We start from the raw sequence: 22,151 nt of genomic DNA, 5'->3' as shown, positions 1-22,151 counted from the left end.
AATTGAGTGTACCACAAGAGCAGGTGGAAAGAAAGTTCCATGATCATGAATTGATTTCAATGCATGTGATCTCAACTCCGTGTACCTCTGGCTGACCACTCATCAGGTTTTACTCCATAAGCATTTACATAACAAAGTATTTCAAGGAAATGATTATTGAGCTTACAAACAAAATAATCATTTTTAAGGCTGCAGAAAACTTATTGATGTCTTTCAGGTATAATGACAAATCCTACAGATAAGCTGGGATTTATAATGGAAAGAAGGCACTTCAGTTTAAATGACAGAATTTTTCTTTGTAAATTGGGGGCTATCTTAAGTGTGTTTACAAACCAAATTTCCACACCTTTGGTTTAGACTAAATTCAGGGAGTCGGTGAGTGGTTTCACAAAAGAGTAAAATAAAAATTTGACTTAGGTGATCTCAAACCAGTTTTTTCTTTTATCTTTTCTGCTTTCATTCAGGTGTGGATGGATCATAAGCAGGGATCCTGGTGCTACCAATACAAATCATAATTCTAAATCTGGAGGTATTATTAATTGTGTTTTCTGTTACTGCAACCCAGCTTTAGACCCAGGACTTTTGAATTAATATAGAACACAGAACAAACGCACTCCCATTAGGGATACACTCCTGCTCGTAGTGGGACTCACCACCTGGCGATCCCTTTGGGCTCTTCATTACCTGACAAAAGAAGATTGGTTTCCTTTGTTGAAAGGTCTGTATTTTATTCTTGAATCATCGTTGGCACACACTGGCTGCAGTCAGAGTAATGTTTTTGCTCAATCTCTGCAGGCTTTAAACATTCTGCCTCATCTTGGTTCTTCCAGCTCACAATGAATCCTTTCCCATAATTGCTGACTTATTTAGCATCTGTACAATGGCATTCATTTTCTGGCTACTGATTCCCATTTTCCTTTTACACAATCTTGAGAAACATAAAAGGAGACTGCTTTGGCCTTGGATTTTTGGTTGACTAGTAAGTTGGCTATTTGATGATTGCTGATGGCTCATGATGATTGCTGATGGCTCATGCTGTTTCCCTATAGGTCTGGTCCACGTAATCGCTCATCCTTGCTTTAGATGGAATCACTCTTGTATTTAAAGATGATTGTCCTGTTTAGGAAACGGTTTTCATTATCTGGATTCGCTATTGCTCCTCTTATTGATCTATTCTTTTTCTATAATAAGATGTGTATTCGTTTTTCCTTTTATCAGTTGTCCTTAAACTGCCTATGATGATAGATCCATCTGGGGGCTTGGAGGGGGAAGGTGAGTTCTTTTTTCTCTTTAATAAATGCAGGTGAATCAGTCACTCAGGATTTAAAATTGGTCCTTGTTTTAGTTTTTTGCTTTTTTTGTTTTTGTGGTACGCGGGCCTCTCACTGTTGTGGCCTCTCCCGTTGCGGAGCACAGGCTCCGGACACGCAGGCTCAGTGGCCATGGCTCACGGGCCCAGCCGTTCCGCGGCATGTGGGATCTTCCCGGACCGGGGCACGAACCCGTGTCCCCTGCATCGGCAGGCGGACTCTCAACCACTGTGCCACCAGGGAAGCCCTTGGTCCTTGTTTTTAAGGACCACCAAGTACAGGTTTATTCACAAGTGTGCAGAATTATCTGGGAAAACTCTTAGGGAGGGAATTTTTTTTTTAAGTGCTAGCAGTTGCACTTAGACATCCAACAAGAAGCACTAGACAGAATGTCTCTCCCGGGATATGTCCTACTTCTTCTAAAACCTGTTGTTGGGCCCATGAAATACTTTGAACTGCTCAGAACAAAAATGTAATACAAACACCAGGTAGTGATGGTGTCGTTCTTGATCCTATTTTTGCAGCTGGAGACTAGAAGTATTTGAGATGAGGTTCAGCTGAGGTTCCCTTATTGGAGAAGAGTTACCTAATCAGGCTTTAAACCAAATCAAAGTGTGAGGGTGTCAGGCAAGGTGACAAGTTCATAGCAAATGTTAAGAAAAGATACAATGTTATGACATCTAGTATAAAATATTATTTTATAAAAAGAGTATGATTTTTCCTAGTTCAGTATCTTTCTGTTTACCTTCTTGATAGAATGTGCCGAAGTTAGGCCTTTGGAACCTGAAAATCAAATTAGGACTCAAGAATCTCCTGAATTCTGTTGCAAACAAAACTCAGCCAACTGAGTTGAGAGAGAGAGAGTATGGGCACAAAAATTGTATGACCATGAGGACAGAACATGCCACACTTGGCTTCCTGATCCAGCTGTTAGAGAACCACCTGACAAGCCACTGTGTGTACATTCATTTCACCTTTATGGGTCCATGTGGAGATGGTATTAAATAGTGATTGATAGCATACTATCATAGCCAAGTGCAGCTGGTTTGAATTGTAGCTCCACCACGACCTACCTATATGTCCCTGAGTTACTGTGTGGAACTCAAAGTCTCACTTTTGTCATCTGTGAAATGGGAATAAAAATTTTACCTCTATCCTGTGATTTTTTTAGATTACACAATGATAGTGCATATACAACATACAGTACCTCTCCCTGGCCAAGTGTTCACTAAATGTTGCTTATTATTTTGCGGTCATCAAAGGATGCAAAACTTCCTTACAGGAAAAGATGATACATACAGGACTCCCCAGAAAATCATGTACGTTGTATTGCCTTGAAAGGTCATTGTTAACTAGCCACGTTTTGCAGGCATTTATAAATGTGACCTTTCAGTGTATATTGTTATTCAGGGGTAACTGTCAATAATTCCAGGAAGAAACCTGAGGGGTATGTGGCATAACTCCTGGTGGCTCATTATGAGACTGGTGGTCACCGGGCTCAGAGTTGAGAGAAACTGCTCTTTTTTTCTAGGTTGGTTAGACTTTTGGCCTTTTTGATAATTATTTGTCCCAAATCTTTTGGTGCTTTGGTGGTGAAAGGGGTATTGGTTTTCAGAGGCCACTGGAGTGTGGGTCCAGGGTAATTGGCAGGAGGGGGTAAGTTTTAGGAGGACCTATGTTACCATTGTGGACTGTGGTGTTCACGGCACAGGGCACTCTTCTTTCACTCTGTATGTGGTTTACCCCATGTTTGATGACTTCTTCATTCCTACATCATCCCTGTGAGCATAAATACAAATAGGTCATAAAATGTGAATCAGACTTTCCCCTAAATAAAAGTCCTCTCAGGATACTAGCCACTTAACCTATGGCTATTTCCTGAGCTATAATTAATTACCCTCCCACAGGTAGGAACACCACTGATTCAAAAATCCATTGGTTTCCCATATTATCTTTCTCCCTTTATTTTGGTGAAATTCAGGAAATTTTGAAATTAAATCATTTCTGAAGTTGTACGTTATCAAATGTCACAGTAAAATTATCTGAATGCCTCCTTTCCATGTGTAGTTTCAATTTCCTGAAGGTCATTTCTCCCTTCTAATTACAAGCACTCCAAGAAGAATTAGTTTGTGCAACTCAGCATGAGAGCAAGTAACTCTCATTTCTTCAGGCTGAGTTGAATGCAGGAGGCTTCCTGAATCTGCCTGAATACAACTGCTTAAGCTACAAGATAAGTGTTTCCTGTTCTGTTATTATTATTCTATTTTTAGAGCTAAGGGTCACTAGGGAAATGGTCTCCCAGTGACCAGAACCTTGTGCTTGATATTTCTAAAGGAATCTTGCCCTGGTGATAGGTAACAGGGAAGCTTGTGTTGTTTCTTTTCTTTTCTTTTTTTTCCCTAAAGGATAACATTTAAAATGTGAAAGGTTTAACTGTGTGTTAAATGTTATTTTAAAATTACAAGGTTGAGTTAGACATATTTATCACATCCAAGTGTACTTTTAGGGGTCTTGCTGTTTGCTCATGAAAAAATTAAAACATACATGTTCACTTGAGAGGATTTTGCTTTCCCATAAATAAGGGGCTGGAATGTCTTTCCAGACTGAGCTTTTCTGTTGTTTTCGCCCCTCACCCAAGTAACTACACTGGAAAAGGGAGTGGAGATTAGCATCGCATTTCAGGCAGAGCTAGAACGTCTTATGTTGAGAGTAGCATTCAGAATTTTCCCTGGACTCATTCTCCTAATTTTCCTGACTGTAGTGCATGGACTCTGTTAAATTTTGTTGTGGATTCACTATTAGCCAGCTAAGGGCCAAATCATACCAACTGTTTTAGAAGCAAAACTTCCGTGCCTCCTGGGATCCATCACACAACCTCCCTCCCTTTATTCAGAGTTTTGTGGCTTGTCAGGCTCTAAAGTTGGCTCCTAACAAGTGTTGTATCAAAACAAAAATAATTCTGCTTCCATTGTTCTCATATCTTTCAAACTCACGTGGATGGGTTTTAATCCCTTAGTATAAGTTCTTCTATTAATGCAACCTTACAAAATAGTCGAGATCCTATCTTGTCCCTTATAGAAACTTTGAAAATGGCAGTAATATTTCTCTTTCATTTGGAATCTGGGAACATAACAAAAAGGTTTAAGAACTCTGTAGTACTTTTCTCTCCCCATCTCCTTCATTTTCAAATCACTAAATAGGAGCTGTGGCTCTTACTTTAGCAAAATGATGTATTATCTACCACTTATAATGGTTTATTATGCACCAGGAACAAGGTTAAGTACTTGGCATGGCAGTTGACTCTTGAACAACATAGGTTTGAACTGCACAGGTCCGCTTATACGCAGATTTTTTTTCACTAAATACGTAGTAACATGATTTGCTGTTGGTGGAATATATGGGTGCAGAACCGTGGCTACGGAGGGCCAACTATGAGTTATACTCAGACTTTTGACTGCTCAGGGGTCGGCGCCCCAAACCTCCTCATTGTTCACGGGACAACTATACTTCCATTCAGTTGGTACAGCGGAGTAAAGTAGATATTAACATCCACATTCTAAGTGGGGAAACTGACACCTTGGGAAGTCAATTTCACATGTGTAGAAAATGAAGGAACCAGAATCTGATCACTGGGCCCCCTCTCATTAGGAGGCCACCCTCAAAAACATGTATATGCTGAGTGTGAAAAAACACGTATATGCTGAGTGTGATAGGAAAACGTGGTACCGAGTGAGCAGTGTGCAGCTTCATCATTGAAAACTAGCTATAAAGATACCAAGTTCTCCCTCTGCCTGGGAGACACCAGCGTGCGTACGTGCCCATACGACGGGGTACAGAGACTACCACATGCCCCGTCACACTTCTCGGAAGGTAGCAAGTCATTGTCTCTCCTCCTTCAAACGTTCCGACCCATCCTTTGCAAATATCCTTCTAAAATGAAGGTGGCAGATGAGAAGCAAAGAAAATAACTACACAAGCTGCATGATAAGTTGCCATATTTCCTAGTTAAGTAAAAAAAATGGTCACACCTCACATTCAAGACTGAATTGAATAAGTTTCCTGATTAGAGAATTTCATGCATGCACTGAGTCAAATGCCTTTAGTCAATAACATGTTCTTTGAAAGAGAACAGAAGACTGTGTATATGTACTTGGATTTGTTTTCTGTGTGTTTATTAGTATTGCAGTTCTTTGATGAAAGTATCTCCCATTCAGTAGTGTCTTTGTGATCTTCAGTGCCAACAGCCATGAGAAATAGGTATCCAATAATTTAATAACTATTTATTGCAAATTAAGGCACTCCCATAGTTTTCTGTGCCTGGGTACCCAGTTTTGGGCTCTGTACCACATCCTCTTCCTTTGAGAACACTGAAAATGAAGACTTGGTTTCAGTTGAGACTTTTTCTGTATCCCACACATCCATCCAGAATGGTTAACATTGCTAAGTTCTTTGTTAAATTAAAATCAAGTGCCCGGCTAAACAACTGAACAAGGAATGTTCAAGAGCCCTTCAGTTTTGATTTTAGCTTGTTGTAATTTTCTTATGATGATGCAAGAGTCTACACGAAGGATGACAGGGCCAGAATTGGGAGCCATTTTGTTGAGAAAACTGGAAATCTTCACCCTTCTAAAAACTTACACTGACTAATATCACATTATTTCTCAAATTAAAGGTTACATTTTCTGCCTCCCTGAGACTAATGTCACTTCTCCAAGATGAGAACAAGAGCGGCATTTGGCATTTGTTTATCCCAAACCCAAATCGCTGACCCTTTGTTTTTAGTACTTTGCCCTTCTGCTTTTGCTTTTTTAATTTGCTTGTGACTCTCTGCTTCCCCCATCTTTTTTTTTTTTGGTACAATGATTCTTACCTTGTCTTTCCCCAGTCCGTTTCTGACCTGGAGAGACGTGCAGCATGTTATTGTAAGGACTTCCCGTGCAGGACATTTGAACGCTAATGACTGGAAAACCAATGCTGCTGGTTTTAAGGGTGAGAACTTCTTTCATATTTTGTCACAGGCAAAATATTTTTATTTTTCCCCCATTTTAAATGGAGAGCAGGAAATAGAACCCATCCAAAGAAACTTTAAATTTTGTACTGACACAGGAAGAGCTTGACCTCTTAGTAGGAAAAAAAAAAAAAGGCAGGTTCCTTTTTTTTTTTTTTTAATTAAAACAACACATTTAAGGCAGATTTCCTTGGCTTCCCACATCATAGGTCAGTTTCTTTAAAGGTAACCAACTCCCAAGTATTGTCGACCTATGGGGCTCCTCATTCGTTTATTCTTTGGTGTCATCGATTATCTGAGAGGTATTTGTAACAATGTATTTAAAAATTCCTTACCTTCTGGAGTGATTACTTCCAGTTAATAATAGCTGGTATCTTTTGTTCGTTTGAGGGTAGCACTGTTAGTTGCTAGGCTATGCTTTTCTACATATTTTGTTTTTGTTGTTTTTGGTTTTTTTCTTCAAACCTTCCACAAACAGAAAAACAGGCATAATTCTAAGACGTTACTTTACATAAACTAAAAGTTCGTATGAAGCTTTATAATGTGCAGTCTTAGGCAAGTGTGCACAGGATATAAATAAGTGCTGACTAATTTTCCCATGGCTGATGGGGATTCTAGTTCCATCAAGCTATCTTACTAATGGTAGCCATTTTGTTTATTGTCATCCATAACATATGCTATAATCAAAAGAAAATAATTACGTAAACAGATGTCCTTTCCTCAGGTTTCAGATAATCTAAATTTTAATCCATTAATTTAAGTTACAACAAAGATTACTTTTTGTTGTATCTGCAGACTTAAATTTACTCCCAAATAATCTTTGTATCATTATATATCCCTATGGATGAAAAACAGTATTCTATAACATAAGGAATATCTACTTAAAAATTACAGTTCTGGTCCTCAGATCATTGGTAATAAGCTGAATAATCCTGGGCAAGTCATTTAATTTTTCTGGGCCCTAACTTCCGCAACCTAAACAATTTAGAAGCTGAATAATATTATCTGCATAGCATATCTTACATATGATTTTAATATATCCTTAGTGTATTATTCCCAATGTATATAAATATTCATGCTGAAAATGTAAAGTGTAATTTTAAAAATTATTTGCAAGCAGCTTACTAATCACGCTTTGCCAAAACCTATCAATATGCCAGGGAACCAGCGCCATATAAAAGAGTCCTTTGATTAACATCTTCACTGAAGACTTCACTTTTAGAAAACAAGAATGTCCCTCTGCTTTCGAGTATTATCAAATACCTTTCTGTGCTTGTAAACTTTATAATGCAGCAGTGTTCAATGAGCTTTGAATCTAAAGCGTTGTAAATACCTGTCGGGATCACATTTTCTGAAGCCCAAATCAAGACACGTGGTACCAGGATAGCAAATGTTATGTGCAGCATCAAAAATAGTTGAAATTTCAATTGTTCTAGAAAATCCAGGATGTAATTTGCCATATGTATGTTTCCTTTTGATTAGCTTCCCCATGCTTCCAGCCCCCGCTATATAAATGCAGGCAGCCAAGGGGTTGGGTTTGGGGGGGGGGGAAGAAGGGATCAGAACGCTGGCTGGTTCAACACTGCAATGAACTTCTTAGTAGAAGGTTCACAGACTAAGTACCTTGACCTCAATGAGGCTGAGGAATCAACTTTAACCCAAATAAAAGTCTTAGTTTTACTTACTCCTTTTTGGCAACTTAAAAAGAGCAAATGGTTCTAATAAAAAATGCAACTCTTTTGAAAACCTCTGTTGGTTTTGGAGAGGGGGAAGCCGAGGATTTAGAGTAAAGCACCAGATCCAAACCTGAGTATGAAGGGGGCCATACACTGCTTCTGGCAGGGAGGAAAGACATTTCACTATTGCACGTGGCAATATTTAGTATAATGTTTCACTCTTCTCTTAGACTGCTGCCAAGAGTAACAATTAAAGTTCACTCTTTCATAGATCAATTACCCTGAACCGTCTGGACTCCCAGTGGAATTGTTTTGTAATTTTGTTGATGGCAAGCCCCATATTTCATCTAAACATGATCATAATAAGAATGATTTTTTAAAGAGTTATTTTCTTCCCTACTCGAAGCATTCCCATCCCCTCCCTAGCGTCCCACAAATAAAAGTGATTAAGGCAGAGGCTAGCAGGAGAAGCGACATGCTTCCGGGAAGGAGAGAATGCAGGTCACTAGGACTGGAAAAAGATGGGCTGACTTTTTATGGAATAAGGTCTGAACGAACAAAAAATAATGGAGGCTTGGAAGAGGTTCATGCAGTGAGAGCTCATATTTTAAATTAGGTCAGCCAGCTTTTGCAGGCGTTGCTTAGAGGGAACACATGGCCAAATGTTTCTCCTTAGGAGAAAACGGAAGTTGCCTGCAAGCAGAAGCCTGCAGCCCTGGGTGCACTCCCTCTTACCACTTGGTTCAGTCCTAACGCTGAGTGAGATGTAGGCCTGAAACGAATCTGAAAACACCTGTGCTTCCCTGGGCTTGCTGTTGTGCCCTCATGTTGAGAGATTTAACTTGTCTGAAGAGTGGGTTTTTGTTTTTGTTTTTGAAACCACCAGGATTTCATAAATTGCTTGGCAGGTACTCTTCTGCAGTGGGGCCGTCAGTACGAACATGTGAATTTCCTTCTCATCAGGTAAAGCAGAAGCAGCTCAGGGTAGCAACCAGTTAGGTTTTGGGGTCTTGCCATCAATAGACTTGATAGTCTTAGTTCTCACTGATAACTTTGGAGAAGCCAACACCCTACAGATCAGTCTTTCCCCAAACCCTGCCAAGTGCATTTCACACAATGTCCTTACATTTCTCCAGACCTACCCATGTGTGATCCGTCCGAAGCAGAGAACAGAGCCAGATGTTATAGGAACTAGACTGGTGTGGGTCTCCTCTCAAGGCAGACTTGATCTACTCTTACCCACATGTGTTATGGGCCTGGATTCCTGGCTCCTGGAAGGGGATTCCCTCCAGAAGCAGCTGCTGGCTTCTTGTTAACTGGCATGGACAGATTGCATTCAGGCAAGGAAGTTGCCCTTGAAGGACTGGCTCCTCTGTGTGTTTCTCTGAGAGCGGAGCTGCATACTGATGAGCTGGGTGCAGAGAACTTTCTTCCCCTTTCTATGTGCTCTCATTATGGTCGCACTCTATGAACGATCCTATATTGAGATCAGTTCAAAGTAAAGCCAGCCCCAAAGCTGGAAGCCACTCATCAACATTTTTATGCTAACGGTACCTTAATTTTTAACAATGTTAATTGAACTAAGATGATTATGTCTTGATGCTTCTTCAATAATAATAATAATCTCTTATAGTTAAAATATCTTGCAGAAGATTTGTTTTTCAAAATAAACATCATCCAATGAATGCATACCTATGGAAACGAACTAGATGTTTTTTAGAGTTGTTCATCCTGAGAATGATCCTAGCTAAATTTCAGACACCTTTTGACTTTAAACCTCCTCCAGAGATAGTTTCTTTGATAATAAATATCATGCACCTAGCAAAGAATCTGAGATTATGCATGAGAAAGGAAAGTATTTGTATGAGACCACATGAACAGATGTGGTATTTGCCACTACAGAACTAAAAATCCGAATTCCAGTATTTTGCTACAGAGCAACATTTGCAGTGCTTGGAGATGACTTTGGCATTAAATTGTTTGTTTGGGGGTTTCTTCAATATTACTTCTTTCTCCTTTTTTTCCCTTTGCTCTTAACGATAAGTCTTTCCTATTTTTTTTCTTTTCTACTGTTTTTAATACCGCCCTCGTGCTCCTGAAAATGTACAAATCAGCTGTAGAATTGAGGGTTTTCCCCTTCAGGGTGGTTTTCTTCAAGGAATTTAAGTTATGCAGTCTCTTCATTCATTTATTCACAAATATTTCCTGCGCACCTTCAGCATCCCAGCCCAACACATGCTGAATGAAGTGCAACCAAAGAGGAGAATTAGAAGGAAACGTCCGGGGCCCCATGACTTTGCCTGCTCTGATCTGGCTGTGCTATGATTTACACACAGAACAGAAATCTACACTGCACTTTTTTATCCCTTCAGTCAAGCCCAACCAATCTGCCAGGTTCATGTTTATAGAAGTATCAATGATCCTTCTCTCATCACCTAAAATGCAGCCCAGCCTGAGCAGCAGAAGGCATCTGATGAGAGAATCTCTCTTGTGGAGTGTCATTTACATTTTGACCAGCTCCGTTTGTACCTATAGAGTATATGGATCCTAGAGCCATGCAGAGGACTTGAATTCTGCATTCTTCTAGAATCCATGGCTCACAGCCTTTCAGGAAGAACGTGACTCTTTGTTATGAGCCCCTCCCTCCTACTGCTTTAATCTGAAGACCCTGCAGATTTCCCCTTTCTCCCCCAGCCTCCTGGGCTGTGCTCGCTGAATCTTTCCCCCATGTCCTTATCTCTGGTTTGCGGATGCAGTTATGAGAAGTATAATTGAATGCATGCAACATCGGTGCTGTAGTTTTTTTCAAAGTGTCTGTATTTGGATATGATGACTTGATATTTTACAGTTAAACTCTCTTAAATCTAGGAAGAGGAATAGACGTCAGATAATAAATTAGGAACTTCTGTCATCTTTACTAGGCGAAAGAATGAAAAAAATGTCATTGAAAATCAAAAATGACAACTAAGTGAGCGAGGTTACCACGCCTTCCATTTCACTGCCCTCCCAGACTATGTAAGTCTCTTTTTTTCTACCAGCATGTTGCTGAAACCTCCCCATCCTCCACTGACTCTTTCTTTGACCACAACTAAACTACTAGATTTTTTTTTTAATTTCTAACTGATTTCCCACCATGGGGAAAACAATTGACAGTCTAACATGACTTCTTAGCCTCAAAGGCCCTTAACTTTTAATAACCTTTATTACTTTTAATCGCCGTCATTTTATTTCCACTGTTAGGGCTGGTAATTTTAAGATGTTCCAATATATTTTTAATACCTACCTGTCTTGCTTTCAGTTTTAACACTTATTAAAAAGAATTAGATGTGCTGAAACCATTAAGCATGCCATGTGTTGAACTGAAACTAAAGGTTTTGAAATGTGGTGTTTTTATTTTTCTTTTTGAGTATATAAAGTGATATCTGATATGTTACCATTTGAAAGGGTAAAGCTATATTGTATTTTATTATGTCACTGTACAAATAATATCTTATCTTTGCCACCTAGCATGCTGATGTGATGTTGGTAGCTATGATTAAAGCTACATAATTGTACCTTAATTGGAAATCTGCACATCATGTTTTCAAAGGAAGGTCAAAGGGAAACATTATTCATCTGGTCAGTGTCAGAGGGGGTGTTTGAATCAGATGCTTGACTTCAGTCCTGATCCTATTTTCAGAAATAAGGCATTTAGTTCTTCTCTTAAAATGCAGAGAGGGATGTAAGTACATTTGATCCTACCTAATAAAATTTGCTCCCTAGAAACACCACCTGATTTTCTTTCAAGATTCTATGTTTATTCCATTGTATTCTATGAACTCCTATGCATTTATTAACTTAAAACCTTTTATTTTTGCATTCATTGATCACTGAGTATATGAACTTACCTTCTTGCTCATTTATAAAAAAAGATATGAATCACACATAATTTAGGGATTTTACGTTTATTCTTTTGTCTGGTGGATGATTTACCTAAATATCTACCTGGGAACAGCAATATAGAACCCCTGACAGCAGTCTGCTTGGTCATTGCTTAATCCGGAGTCTTGTATCCAAAATGTCTGCTTGTCCCATAAGAGTGTTCTATTCATACCTACTAAATATGTGAGATTTTAAAATATCTTCTGCAAATGAAAAATGTTCTTTTCTCTGCACTGGTCTTTGAATGGTAGTGTTAGGTTTGTTAGACTTTGGGGGTGTTTTGTTCTGTTTTTTCATCCCTAAATACAAAAGTTTTAAATGCATGTGGTTTCACACTTAAAATCCATCTTCAAAATAGAATTAAAACAATGGTTGTACTGTACGACTATTATCTCTTTACAAAACATAATTAGTTAATGAAGGGAATTATGTTTGGAGTAGTTTTGTGGCTTTGCCACAACCTTAAGAACTTTATTCTAGTAGAGTCTGTTATTGATATTTTCTCTGGCCTTTGAGGAAGCCAATTAACATTTTTGTATCTGGGTTTTTAGAATGTGGGTAACAAATACCAAACATAATGAGAAGGCTGAGTTGAAAGAAAAGTGCTTTGAAATTGCAAAATACCAAACACAAAAAAAGCCTTGACAAAGAAAAGAGTCTTAAAAGTGTATTTTCGTATGTCACAGCTTTCTACTGTGAAATGAGGATAAAGATATGAAACTATGTTGTGAATTAGAATGCTATTTTGCGACTGAAATTAATTAAATTACCTGAGTGGGCAAGAGAAAATGTATTACTTTGTAATGAAGTTATCACAATACGTCTTCATACCTTTTATCCCATAATCGCATATCAATGACTATACTATAATCGTATATAAACACAACTAAAATTCTGTTTTGCAAATTAATGTTAATGTTTAAACATCAAGTTGACTTCAACCTGCTAAATTTTGGAAGTTATAATTATTTCAGCATAAGAACTAATGACAAAAATCTGAACTGACTGTAGCTATCAATGTCCTATCAACTCTTTAATCATTAGTATACAGTATAAAAGCTATAAGCTTAAAATGTGATTTTTAACAATATGCAAAATTTGTATACTTAAGAGACAGCTGATGTCTCTTTTTGTGTAATCACCTGATGAAACTCCATTTCGCTAATTCTAATGAGGCTGGACTTCCTTAGGTGTTTTTAAAACTCTTCTTTCAGCAGATGAGTTTCGCTATCCTTCGTGATAGCAAAGCTTGATATTTTGTGGTTACAATTGATATTTCAGGCAAAGATAAAAATCATCAGCCCTAAACCCCATAATTACAAAGGGTGGTCAACCAAGGCCAATGTTGTTTTCGGGCCAAAAGTGTATTGGAACTATAAATAACAAAATGGAGTTCTTTGAATCACTAATAATTGGATTCTGAATCCAGTTCCAAAATAAGATGCCCCCAAAAGATTTAAGACAAGACAGTCTTATCAGAATATACATACAAGGAGATTGGTTCAAGATGGCAGAGTAGAAGGACGTGTGCTCACTCCCTCTTGTGAGAGCACCAGAATCACAACTAACTGCTGAACAATCATCGACGGGAAGACAATGGAACTCACCAAAAAAATATCCCACATCTAAATACAAAGGAGAAGAGAAAGTGAGATGGTAGGAGGGGCTTAATCACAATAAAATGAAATCCCATAACCGCTGGATGGGTGACTCACAGACTGGAGAACAATTATTCCACAGAAGTCCACCCGCTGGAGTGAAGGTTCTGAGCCCCATGTCAGGCTTCCCAACCTGGGGGACCAGCAACGGGAGAAGGAATTCCCAGAGAATCAGACTTTGAAGGCTAGTTGGGTTTGATTGCAGGACTTCTACAGGATTGGGGGAAACAGAGACTGAACTCTCGGAGGGCACACACAAAGTAGGCGCATCAGGACCCAGGGGAAGGAGCAGTGACCCCACAGGAGACTGAACCAGACCTACCTGCTAATGTTGGTGGGTCTCCTGCAGAGGTGGGGGGTGGTTTTGGCTCACCGTGGGGACAAGGACACTGGCAACAGAAGTTCTGGGAAGTACTCCTTGGCATCAGCCCTCCCGGAGCCCGCCTTTAGCCCCACCAAAGAACCTATAGCCTCCAGTGCTGGGTTGCCTCAGGCCAAACAACCAACAGGGAGGGAACCCAGCCCCACCCATAAGCAGACAAGTGGATTAAACTTTTACTGAGCTGTGCCCACCAGAGCAACACCCAGCTCTACCCACCACTGATGCCTCCCATCAGGAAGCTTGCATAAGCCTCTTAGAGAGCCTCATCCACCAGAGGTCAGACAGCAGAAGCAAGAAGAGCTATAATCCTGCAACCTGTGGAACGAAAACCACATTCACAGAAAGATAGACAAGATGAAAAGGCAGAGGACTATGTACCAGATGAAGGAACAATATAAAACCCCAGAAAAACAACTAAATGAAGTGGAGAGGCAACCTTCCAGAAAAAGAATTCAGAATAATGATAGTGAAGATGATCCAGGACCTTGGAAAAAGAATGGAGGCAAAGATCAAGAAGATGCAAGAAATGTTTAACAAAGACCTAGAAGAATTAAAGAGCAAACAGACACGAGCAATACAATAAATTAAATGAAAAATATACTAGAAGGAATCAATAACAGAGTGACTGAGGCAGAAGAACGGATAAGTGACCTGGAAGACAGAATGGTGGGCTTCGCTGCCATGGAACAGAATAAAGAAAAAAGAATGAAAAGAAATGAAGACAGCCTAAGAGTTCTGGGACAACATTAAATGCACCAACATTCTCATTACAGGGGTCCCAGAAGGAGAAGAGAGAGAGAAAGGACCCAAGAAAATACTTGAAGAGATTATAGTCGAAAACGTCCCTAACATAGGAAACGAAATAGCCACCCAAGTCCAGGAAGCACAGAGAGTCCCAGGCAGGATAAATCCAAGGAGAAACACGCCGAGACAAATACTAATCAAATTGACAAAAATTACAGACAGGGAAAAATTATTACAAGCAACAAGGGAAAAACGACAAATAACATACAAGGGAACCCCCCTAAGGTTAACAGCTGATTTCTCAGCAGAAACTCTACAAGCCAGAAGGGAGTGGCATGATATATTTGAAGTGGTGGAAGGGAAGAACCTACAACCAAGATTACTCTACCCAGCAAGGATCTCATTCAGATTCAATGGAGATATCAAAAGCTTTACAGACAGGCAAAAGCTAAGAGAATTCAGCACCACCAAACCAGTTCTACAGCAAATGCTACAGGAACTTCCCTAAGTGGGAAACACAAGAGAAGAAAAGGACCTACAAAAACAAACTCAGAACAATTAAGAAAATGGTCATAGGAACATACATATCAATAATTACCTTAAATGTGAATGGATTAAATGCTCCAACCAAAAAACACAGCCTCGCTGAATGAATACAAAACAAGACCCGGATATATGCTGTTTACAAGTGACCCACTTCAGACCTAGGGACACATACAGACTGAAAGTGAGGGGATGGAAAAAGATATTCCATGCAAATGGAAATCAAAAGAAAGCTGGATACCAAAAAAAAAAGAAAAAAAAAAGAAAGCTGGAGTAGCAATACTCACGTCAGATAAAATAGACTTTAAAATAAAGAATGTTACAAGAGACAAGGAAGGACACTGCATAATGATCAAGGGGTCAATCCAAGAAGAAGCTATAACAATTATAAATATATATGCACCCAACATAGGAGCACCTCAATACATAAGGCAACTGCTAACAGCTATAAAAGAGGAAATCGACAGTAACACAATAATAGTTGGGGACTTTAACGCCTCACTTACACCAATGGACAGATCATCGAAAATGAAAATTAATAAGGAAACACAAGCTTTAAGTGACACAATAGACCAGATAGATTTAATTGATATTTATAGGACATTCCATCTAAAAACCGCAAATTATACTATCTTCTCAAGGGCACATGGAACATTCTCCAGGATAGATCACATCTTGGGTCACAAATCAAGCCTCGGTACATTTAAGAAAATTGAAATCATATCAAGCATCTTTTCCTACCACAACACTATGAGACTAGATATCAATTACAGGGAAAAAATGTAAAAACACAAACACATGGAGGCTAAACAATATGTTACTAAATAACCAAGAGATCACTGAAGAAATCAAAGAGGAAACCAAAAAATACCTAGAGACTAATGACAATGAAAACACGATGATGCAAAACCTATGGGATGCAGCAAAAGCAGTTCTAAAAGGGAAGTTTATAGCAGTACAGTCCTACCTCAAGAAACAAGAAAAATCTCAAGTAAACAATGTAACCTTACACCTAAAGGAACTAGAGAAAGAAAAACAAACAAACCCAAAGTTCGTAGAAGGAAAGAAATAATAAAGATAAGAGCAGAAATAAATGAAATAGAAAGAAAGACAACTGTAGCAAAGATCAATAAAACTAAAAGCTAGTTCTTTGAGAATATAAACAAAATTGATAAACCTTTAGCCAGACAGAAAAAGAGGGAGAGGACTCAAATCAATAAAATTAGAAATGAAAAAGGAGCAGATACAGCAGACACTGCAGAAATACAAAGCATCGTAAGAGACTGCTACAAGCAATGCTATACCAATAAGATAGACAATGTGGAAGAAATGGACAAATTCTTAAGAATTTGGTTATTCTTACGAAGGTATAACCTTCCAAGACTGAACCAGGAAGAAATACAAAATATCAACAGACCAATCACAAGTAATGAAATTGAAACTGTGATTAAAAATCTTCCAACAAACAAAAGTCCAGGACCAGATGGCTTCACAGGTGAATTCTATCAAACATTTAGAGAAGAGCTAACACCCATCCTTCTGAAACTCTTCCAAAAAAACTTCAGAGGAAGGAGCACTCCCAAACTCATTCTACGAGGCCACCATCACCTTGATACCAAAACCAGACAAAGACACTACAAAAAGAGAAAATTACAGACCCATTTAGAAGAATGAAATTAGAACACTTCCTAACATCATACACAAAAATAAACTCAAAATGGATTAAAGACCTAAATGTAAGAATGGCACTATAACACTCTTAGAGGAAAACATAGGAAGAACACTCTTTGACATAAATCACAGCAAGTTCTTTTTTGACCCACCTGCTAGAGTAATGGAAGTAAAAACAAAAATAAACAAATGGGACCTAATGATACTTACAAGCTTTTGCACAGCAAAGGAAACTACAAACAAGCTGAAAAGACAACCCTCAGAATGGGCGAAAATATTTGCAAGTGAATCAACGGACAAAGGATAATCTCCAAAACATATAAACAGCTCATGCAGCTCAATAGTAAAAAAACAAACAACCCAATCAAAAAATGGGCAGAAGACCTAAATAGACATTTCTCCAAAGAAGACATACAGATGGCCAAGAGACACATGCAAAGATTCTCAACATCACTAATTATTAGAGAAATGCGAATCAAAACTACAGTGAGATATCACCTCACACTGGTTAGAATGGGCATCATCAGAAAATCTACAAACAGCAAATGCTGGAGAGGGTGTGGAGAAAAGGGAACCCTCTTGCACTGTTGGTGGGAATGTAAATTGATACAGCCACTATGGAGAACAGTATGGAGGTTCCTTAAAAAACTAAACATAGAATTACCATATGACTCAGCAATCCCACTACTGGGCATATACCCAGACAAAACCATAATTCAAAGAGATATGCACCCCAATGTTCATTGCAGCACTATTTACAATAGCCAGGTCATGGAAGCAACCTAAATGCCCATCAACAAACGAATGGCTAAAGAAGTTGTGGTACATATATACAATGGAATGTTACTCAGCCACAAAAAGGAACGAAATTGGGTCATCTGTAGAGAAGTGATGAATTTAGATACTGTCATACAGTGAAGTAAGTCAGAAGGAGAAAAACAGTTATCGTATATTAATACATATATGTGGAATCTAGAAAAATGGTACAGATGAACTGGTTTGCAAGGCAGAAATAGAGACACAGATGTAGAGAACAAATGTATGGACACCAAGGGGGAAAAGCCAGGGGAAGAGTGGGGTGGGGATGAATTAGGAGATTGGGATTGACATATATACACTGATATGTATAAAAGAGATAACTAATAAGAACCTGCTGTATAAAAAAACAAAATTAAATTACAAAAAAAGAAAAAACATGCAGAATCTAGCAGGGAACCTAAAAAATATATATATACACATACGTACAGATACAGGCACATTTTCTTACAGAAGCCTTTTTGTTTTTTGTTTTAAATAAACAAAACCTCTTGTTTGAGGTTTTGTTTATTTAAAACAAAAATCTCACTCTGCCTAGCGGTTTGGAGCATGGACCCCAAAGTCAAATAACCTGGGATTGAATCCCAGCTTTGTAAACAAATAGTGCATGTGGGAATCCACATACATTCTTAACTTCACTGGACTGAGTTTATATATAATAAAAAGCACCATTTTAAGTGTACAAATGTATACGTCTGTGTAAACATCACTGCAATCAAGGTATAGAACATTTCCATCACCCCACAAAGTTCTTTTGTGCTCTTTCTCATCCCTTATCCTACCCCACAGCCCCACCCTTTGCAACCAGTTGATTTTCTGTCACTATAGATTAGATTGTCTTTTGTAGACTTTCATGTAAATAGAATTATTTGAAACTGGCTTTTTTCCCTCCATATATTTTTGAGGTTCATCCATGTCATTAAGTATATGAGGAGTTTATTCCATTTTATTACTAAGTAGTATTCCACTATATATATAGGAATGTACCACAGTTTGTATCATCATTCACTTTTTCATGGATAATTATTAATTTTATTTTTTATTGAGGTATAGTTGATGTACAATATTATATAAGTTACAGGTGTACAACATAGTGATTCACAATTTTTAAAAGCTATACTCCATTTATAATTATTATAAAATATTGGCTACATTCCCTGTGTTGTACAATATATCCTTGTAGCTTATTTATTTCATACATAGTAGTTCGTACCTCTTAATCTCCTACCCCTATCCTACCTCTCCCTCTTTCTCTCCCCCCACTGGTAACTTCTACTTTGTTCTCTATATCTGTGAAACTGTTCTTTTTTGTTATATCCACTAGTTTGTTTTAATATTTAGGTTCCATATGTAAGTTATATCATACAGTATTTGTCTTTTCTCTGACTTATTTCACTTAGCGTAATACCCTCCTGGTCCGTCCATGTTGTTGCAAATGACAAAATTTTATTCTTTTTTATGGCTGAGTAGTATTCTACTGTATATATGTACCACATATTCTTAATCCATTCATCTGTTGATGGACACTTAGGTTACTTCCATATCTTGACAGTTGTAATACTGCTGCTATGAACATTGGGGTGCATATATCTTTTTGAATTAGTGGTTTGGTTTTTTTGGATATGTACTCAAGTGTGGAATTACTCATATGATAGTTCTATTTTTAGTTTTTTGAGGAACCTCCATACTGTTTTCCACAGTGGCTGCACCAATTTACATTCCCACCAACAGTGTACGAAGGTTCCCCTTCCCGTGGACTATTTCATTGTTTCCAGTTTGGTTGTTATGAGTAACGCTGGTATGAATATTCATGGATAAGTTTCTGTGTGGACAGATTATAACTGTTTAGGCATTACGCAGTTCGAAAGACCTAATTTAAACAGAGGCTTTGAGGAGTAAGGGAATGGTCCAAATGGCTAGCCAGATATAGCGCATTTCAGGCCAGGCATACAGCAGATACAGAGACTCAATCGAGGAAAAGCTAGGAGGCCATCCATCCTAGCTGGAGTGTGTGGCAAAGGGAAGAATGAGGAAAACAGTATCATATACAGAATTGAGCACAGTTCTTCCTTCATAGCAGACACTCAGGGAACACGATCGTCTACATGTTATGCATCATTCTCATACAACATTTAATGTTGAATTAATAAACAGTTAACATTCTGTTAGAATTTTTGTATGGTAAAAATGAAGCACACATATATATATATATATATATATATATATATGCATAGATTTGTGGCCATTAAAATGCTGTGTGTAGCTTAGGAAAGAAATGAGCTCCACTCTCCCTTGCAAATATGACACTCCTTTATATTCATGTATTTCTTGTAACACTTCTGTCCCCCTCTCTGTAGTTTACTTTATCTAATTTGGGTTCTTATTTCCATTTGCCAGTGATTTTAGTTGATGATTCTGGATAAAGGGTTAACTTCCTTATTTGTTATTTCTCTGCTTTTCTAGAAGACTACTTGGATTTCAAGAAACACTAGATGGGCTGGAATGTTTTGAAAAAAGCATAATCTGCTGATCATGAATGATTTGTTAATGTCATGTACATAACATAGATGAGAAGCATAGATAAATATAATGAGAGGGTGGAAGGTGGTTGAGAACCTTAGAGCTACTCCTGGGAACCAAAACTTGTCTGAAATAGTTTTTAGAGTAGTTAGTTTAAACAGATGTATTATTTTTTCTTTGCATCTCTTGGAGGATTGGGGATTAAAACTGGATGAGACCGCTGTGGTGAAAGGAATGGTCAGGGTAAGGTAGAAGACAGAGGGCCCAGTGTGCAAAAAGGACGGGTATGATGTGATGAGGGAAGTAATTCAGAAGAACCTGAGAGTAACGCTACCTGATTCCTAGAGTTAAGAGTTCTTATTTGATCTGAAAAACATGTTGGGGCTACTGCATTGATTTGAGAAAGTGAGTTGGATAATAGTAATGACTATCAAGCAAGTCGATTCCAGTTGCTTTGATGTTAGAGTTTTCTTTTTTAAGCTGATGGTATAAATCCATGGGTCCTATGATATGAGCTAGAAAATGACACGCACAGAAGAAACTGACTTGCTAAAATGGATGAAAATGCTCTTGCAGTGATCATTTTCTATCATCTTAGCATGCAATTGTATATTCCTGACCTCAAGGGCTGTGACATTCACTGAAATTTTTTATCATCTCTTGGTCGCCTTCTAAATGAGGAGAGTTATAGCGCTGGTGTATATAATCATCTTTGCTAAATTCTTTTTTTAAAAAAAGAAGACAAAGAAATGCTTTTTGAAATGGGTCTTTAATAAATCCAGGACAAAGGGTGTGGTGATGAGATCGCTTCTTGAAAAGTGTCAGGCCAGAAACTGTGCTTTGAGAAGACTTCACAAATTTCCTTTGACCCAAGTCTTTTTGTTACTATAATTGTTCACCATGACCTTCAGAAAGCCACTTAACTTCCAATATTTGAATTATTTTCACGTACAGTTGTGGTCTTCGTATTTGCCATGTCAATTTTCAGAGACTTAAAGAAAGCGAGTGACATAATTCTGGTTAGCTTCTTGAGTCTCTGTGAGACTCTTGCAAGAAGAGTGACAGAGGCATTTACAGTTTACAAATGCCTTTTTCCCTTTCTTAAGTTTTATGTTAATATTCTTTTTCTTGGCTGTGAAGCAAACTTAGAATCATCTATAGTCCTGGGAAGCTTTGTGACTTTTTTGAACCTGCCAGAGGCTGTAGTGTCTATGCTTTCTTAATATACTGTGTGGGATGGTTTTGTCTGGAATTTTTTTGCTTTTCTTTATTTGTTTTGCCTTCAGAAGTGCCTTTACAGCCAAGGTAAAAGATACATGTCCAGCTTTGTTCCAGAGTTCAATATTGTGCATCTTAGAATCCTAAAACTCGCACTAAATTCCGGCCATATATGACTAAAGAATCAGAGGAGATACCTGAAAATGCGAGAAATGTCTATGGTCGTATGCTAGGGCTGCCACAGTTCATCGCACAGGTTATTAACTGCACAAGGGAATCAAACAAGAGGATTGAGTGGAGACTGAAATCTGGCCTGTGATTTATTCACCAAGCCAAGTGCCGCAGAGTGGGATGATGTCCACCTAAAGAAAGAGGCAGCTGTCTCTAATACACATAATTCTCACATAGGCAGCCCTGTTGCGTAGAATTCTGTTGTAATTTCTCCCACAATTGTCAAAGGCACGGGTATCTTTTGAAAGGCATCTCTCCAGAGATGGTTTTGGTCATTTTAACCTTCATCTATTGCTTCAACCTTGACATTCACAGAACCTTCATTAGCAAAGTTACTGCACTCAAATAGAGTTTTCCAATATCTTTTTCATCACCATCTTTATCACCAACTCTCTAGACACAGTTTGACGCAAAATCTTAGAATTTTGAGTGAGTGTGTAAAGCACAAATCTG

At 38.3% G+C, this 22,151-nt stretch overlaps 1 protein-coding gene across 2 annotated transcripts in view; it reads left to right on the top strand.

Annotated features, from left to right (window-relative positions):
• PCSK5 (proprotein convertase subtilisin/kexin type 5) overlaps positions 1-22,151 on the top strand; it is a 442,496-nt gene that overhangs the window by 227,184 nt on the left and 193,161 nt on the right. For both annotated transcript variants that reach the window (XM_024738976.1, XM_024738975.1), the window contains exon 10: positions 6,196-6,299. In XM_024738976.1, coding sequence (XP_024594744.1) covers positions 6,196-6,299 — 104 coding nt within the window. The remainder of the gene's footprint in view (positions 1-6,195; positions 6,300-22,151) is intronic.

This window comes from Neophocaena asiaeorientalis, unplaced genomic scaffold, assembly GCF_003031525.2.
Source record: "Neophocaena asiaeorientalis asiaeorientalis breed wild unplaced genomic scaffold, Neophocaena_asiaeorientalis_V1.1 scaffold249, whole genome shotgun sequence".
In the NCBI taxonomy this organism is placed as follows: Eukaryota; Metazoa; Chordata; class Mammalia; order Artiodactyla; family Phocoenidae; genus Neophocaena; species Neophocaena asiaeorientalis.
This window is presented reverse-complemented; position numbering and strand designations above follow the sequence as displayed.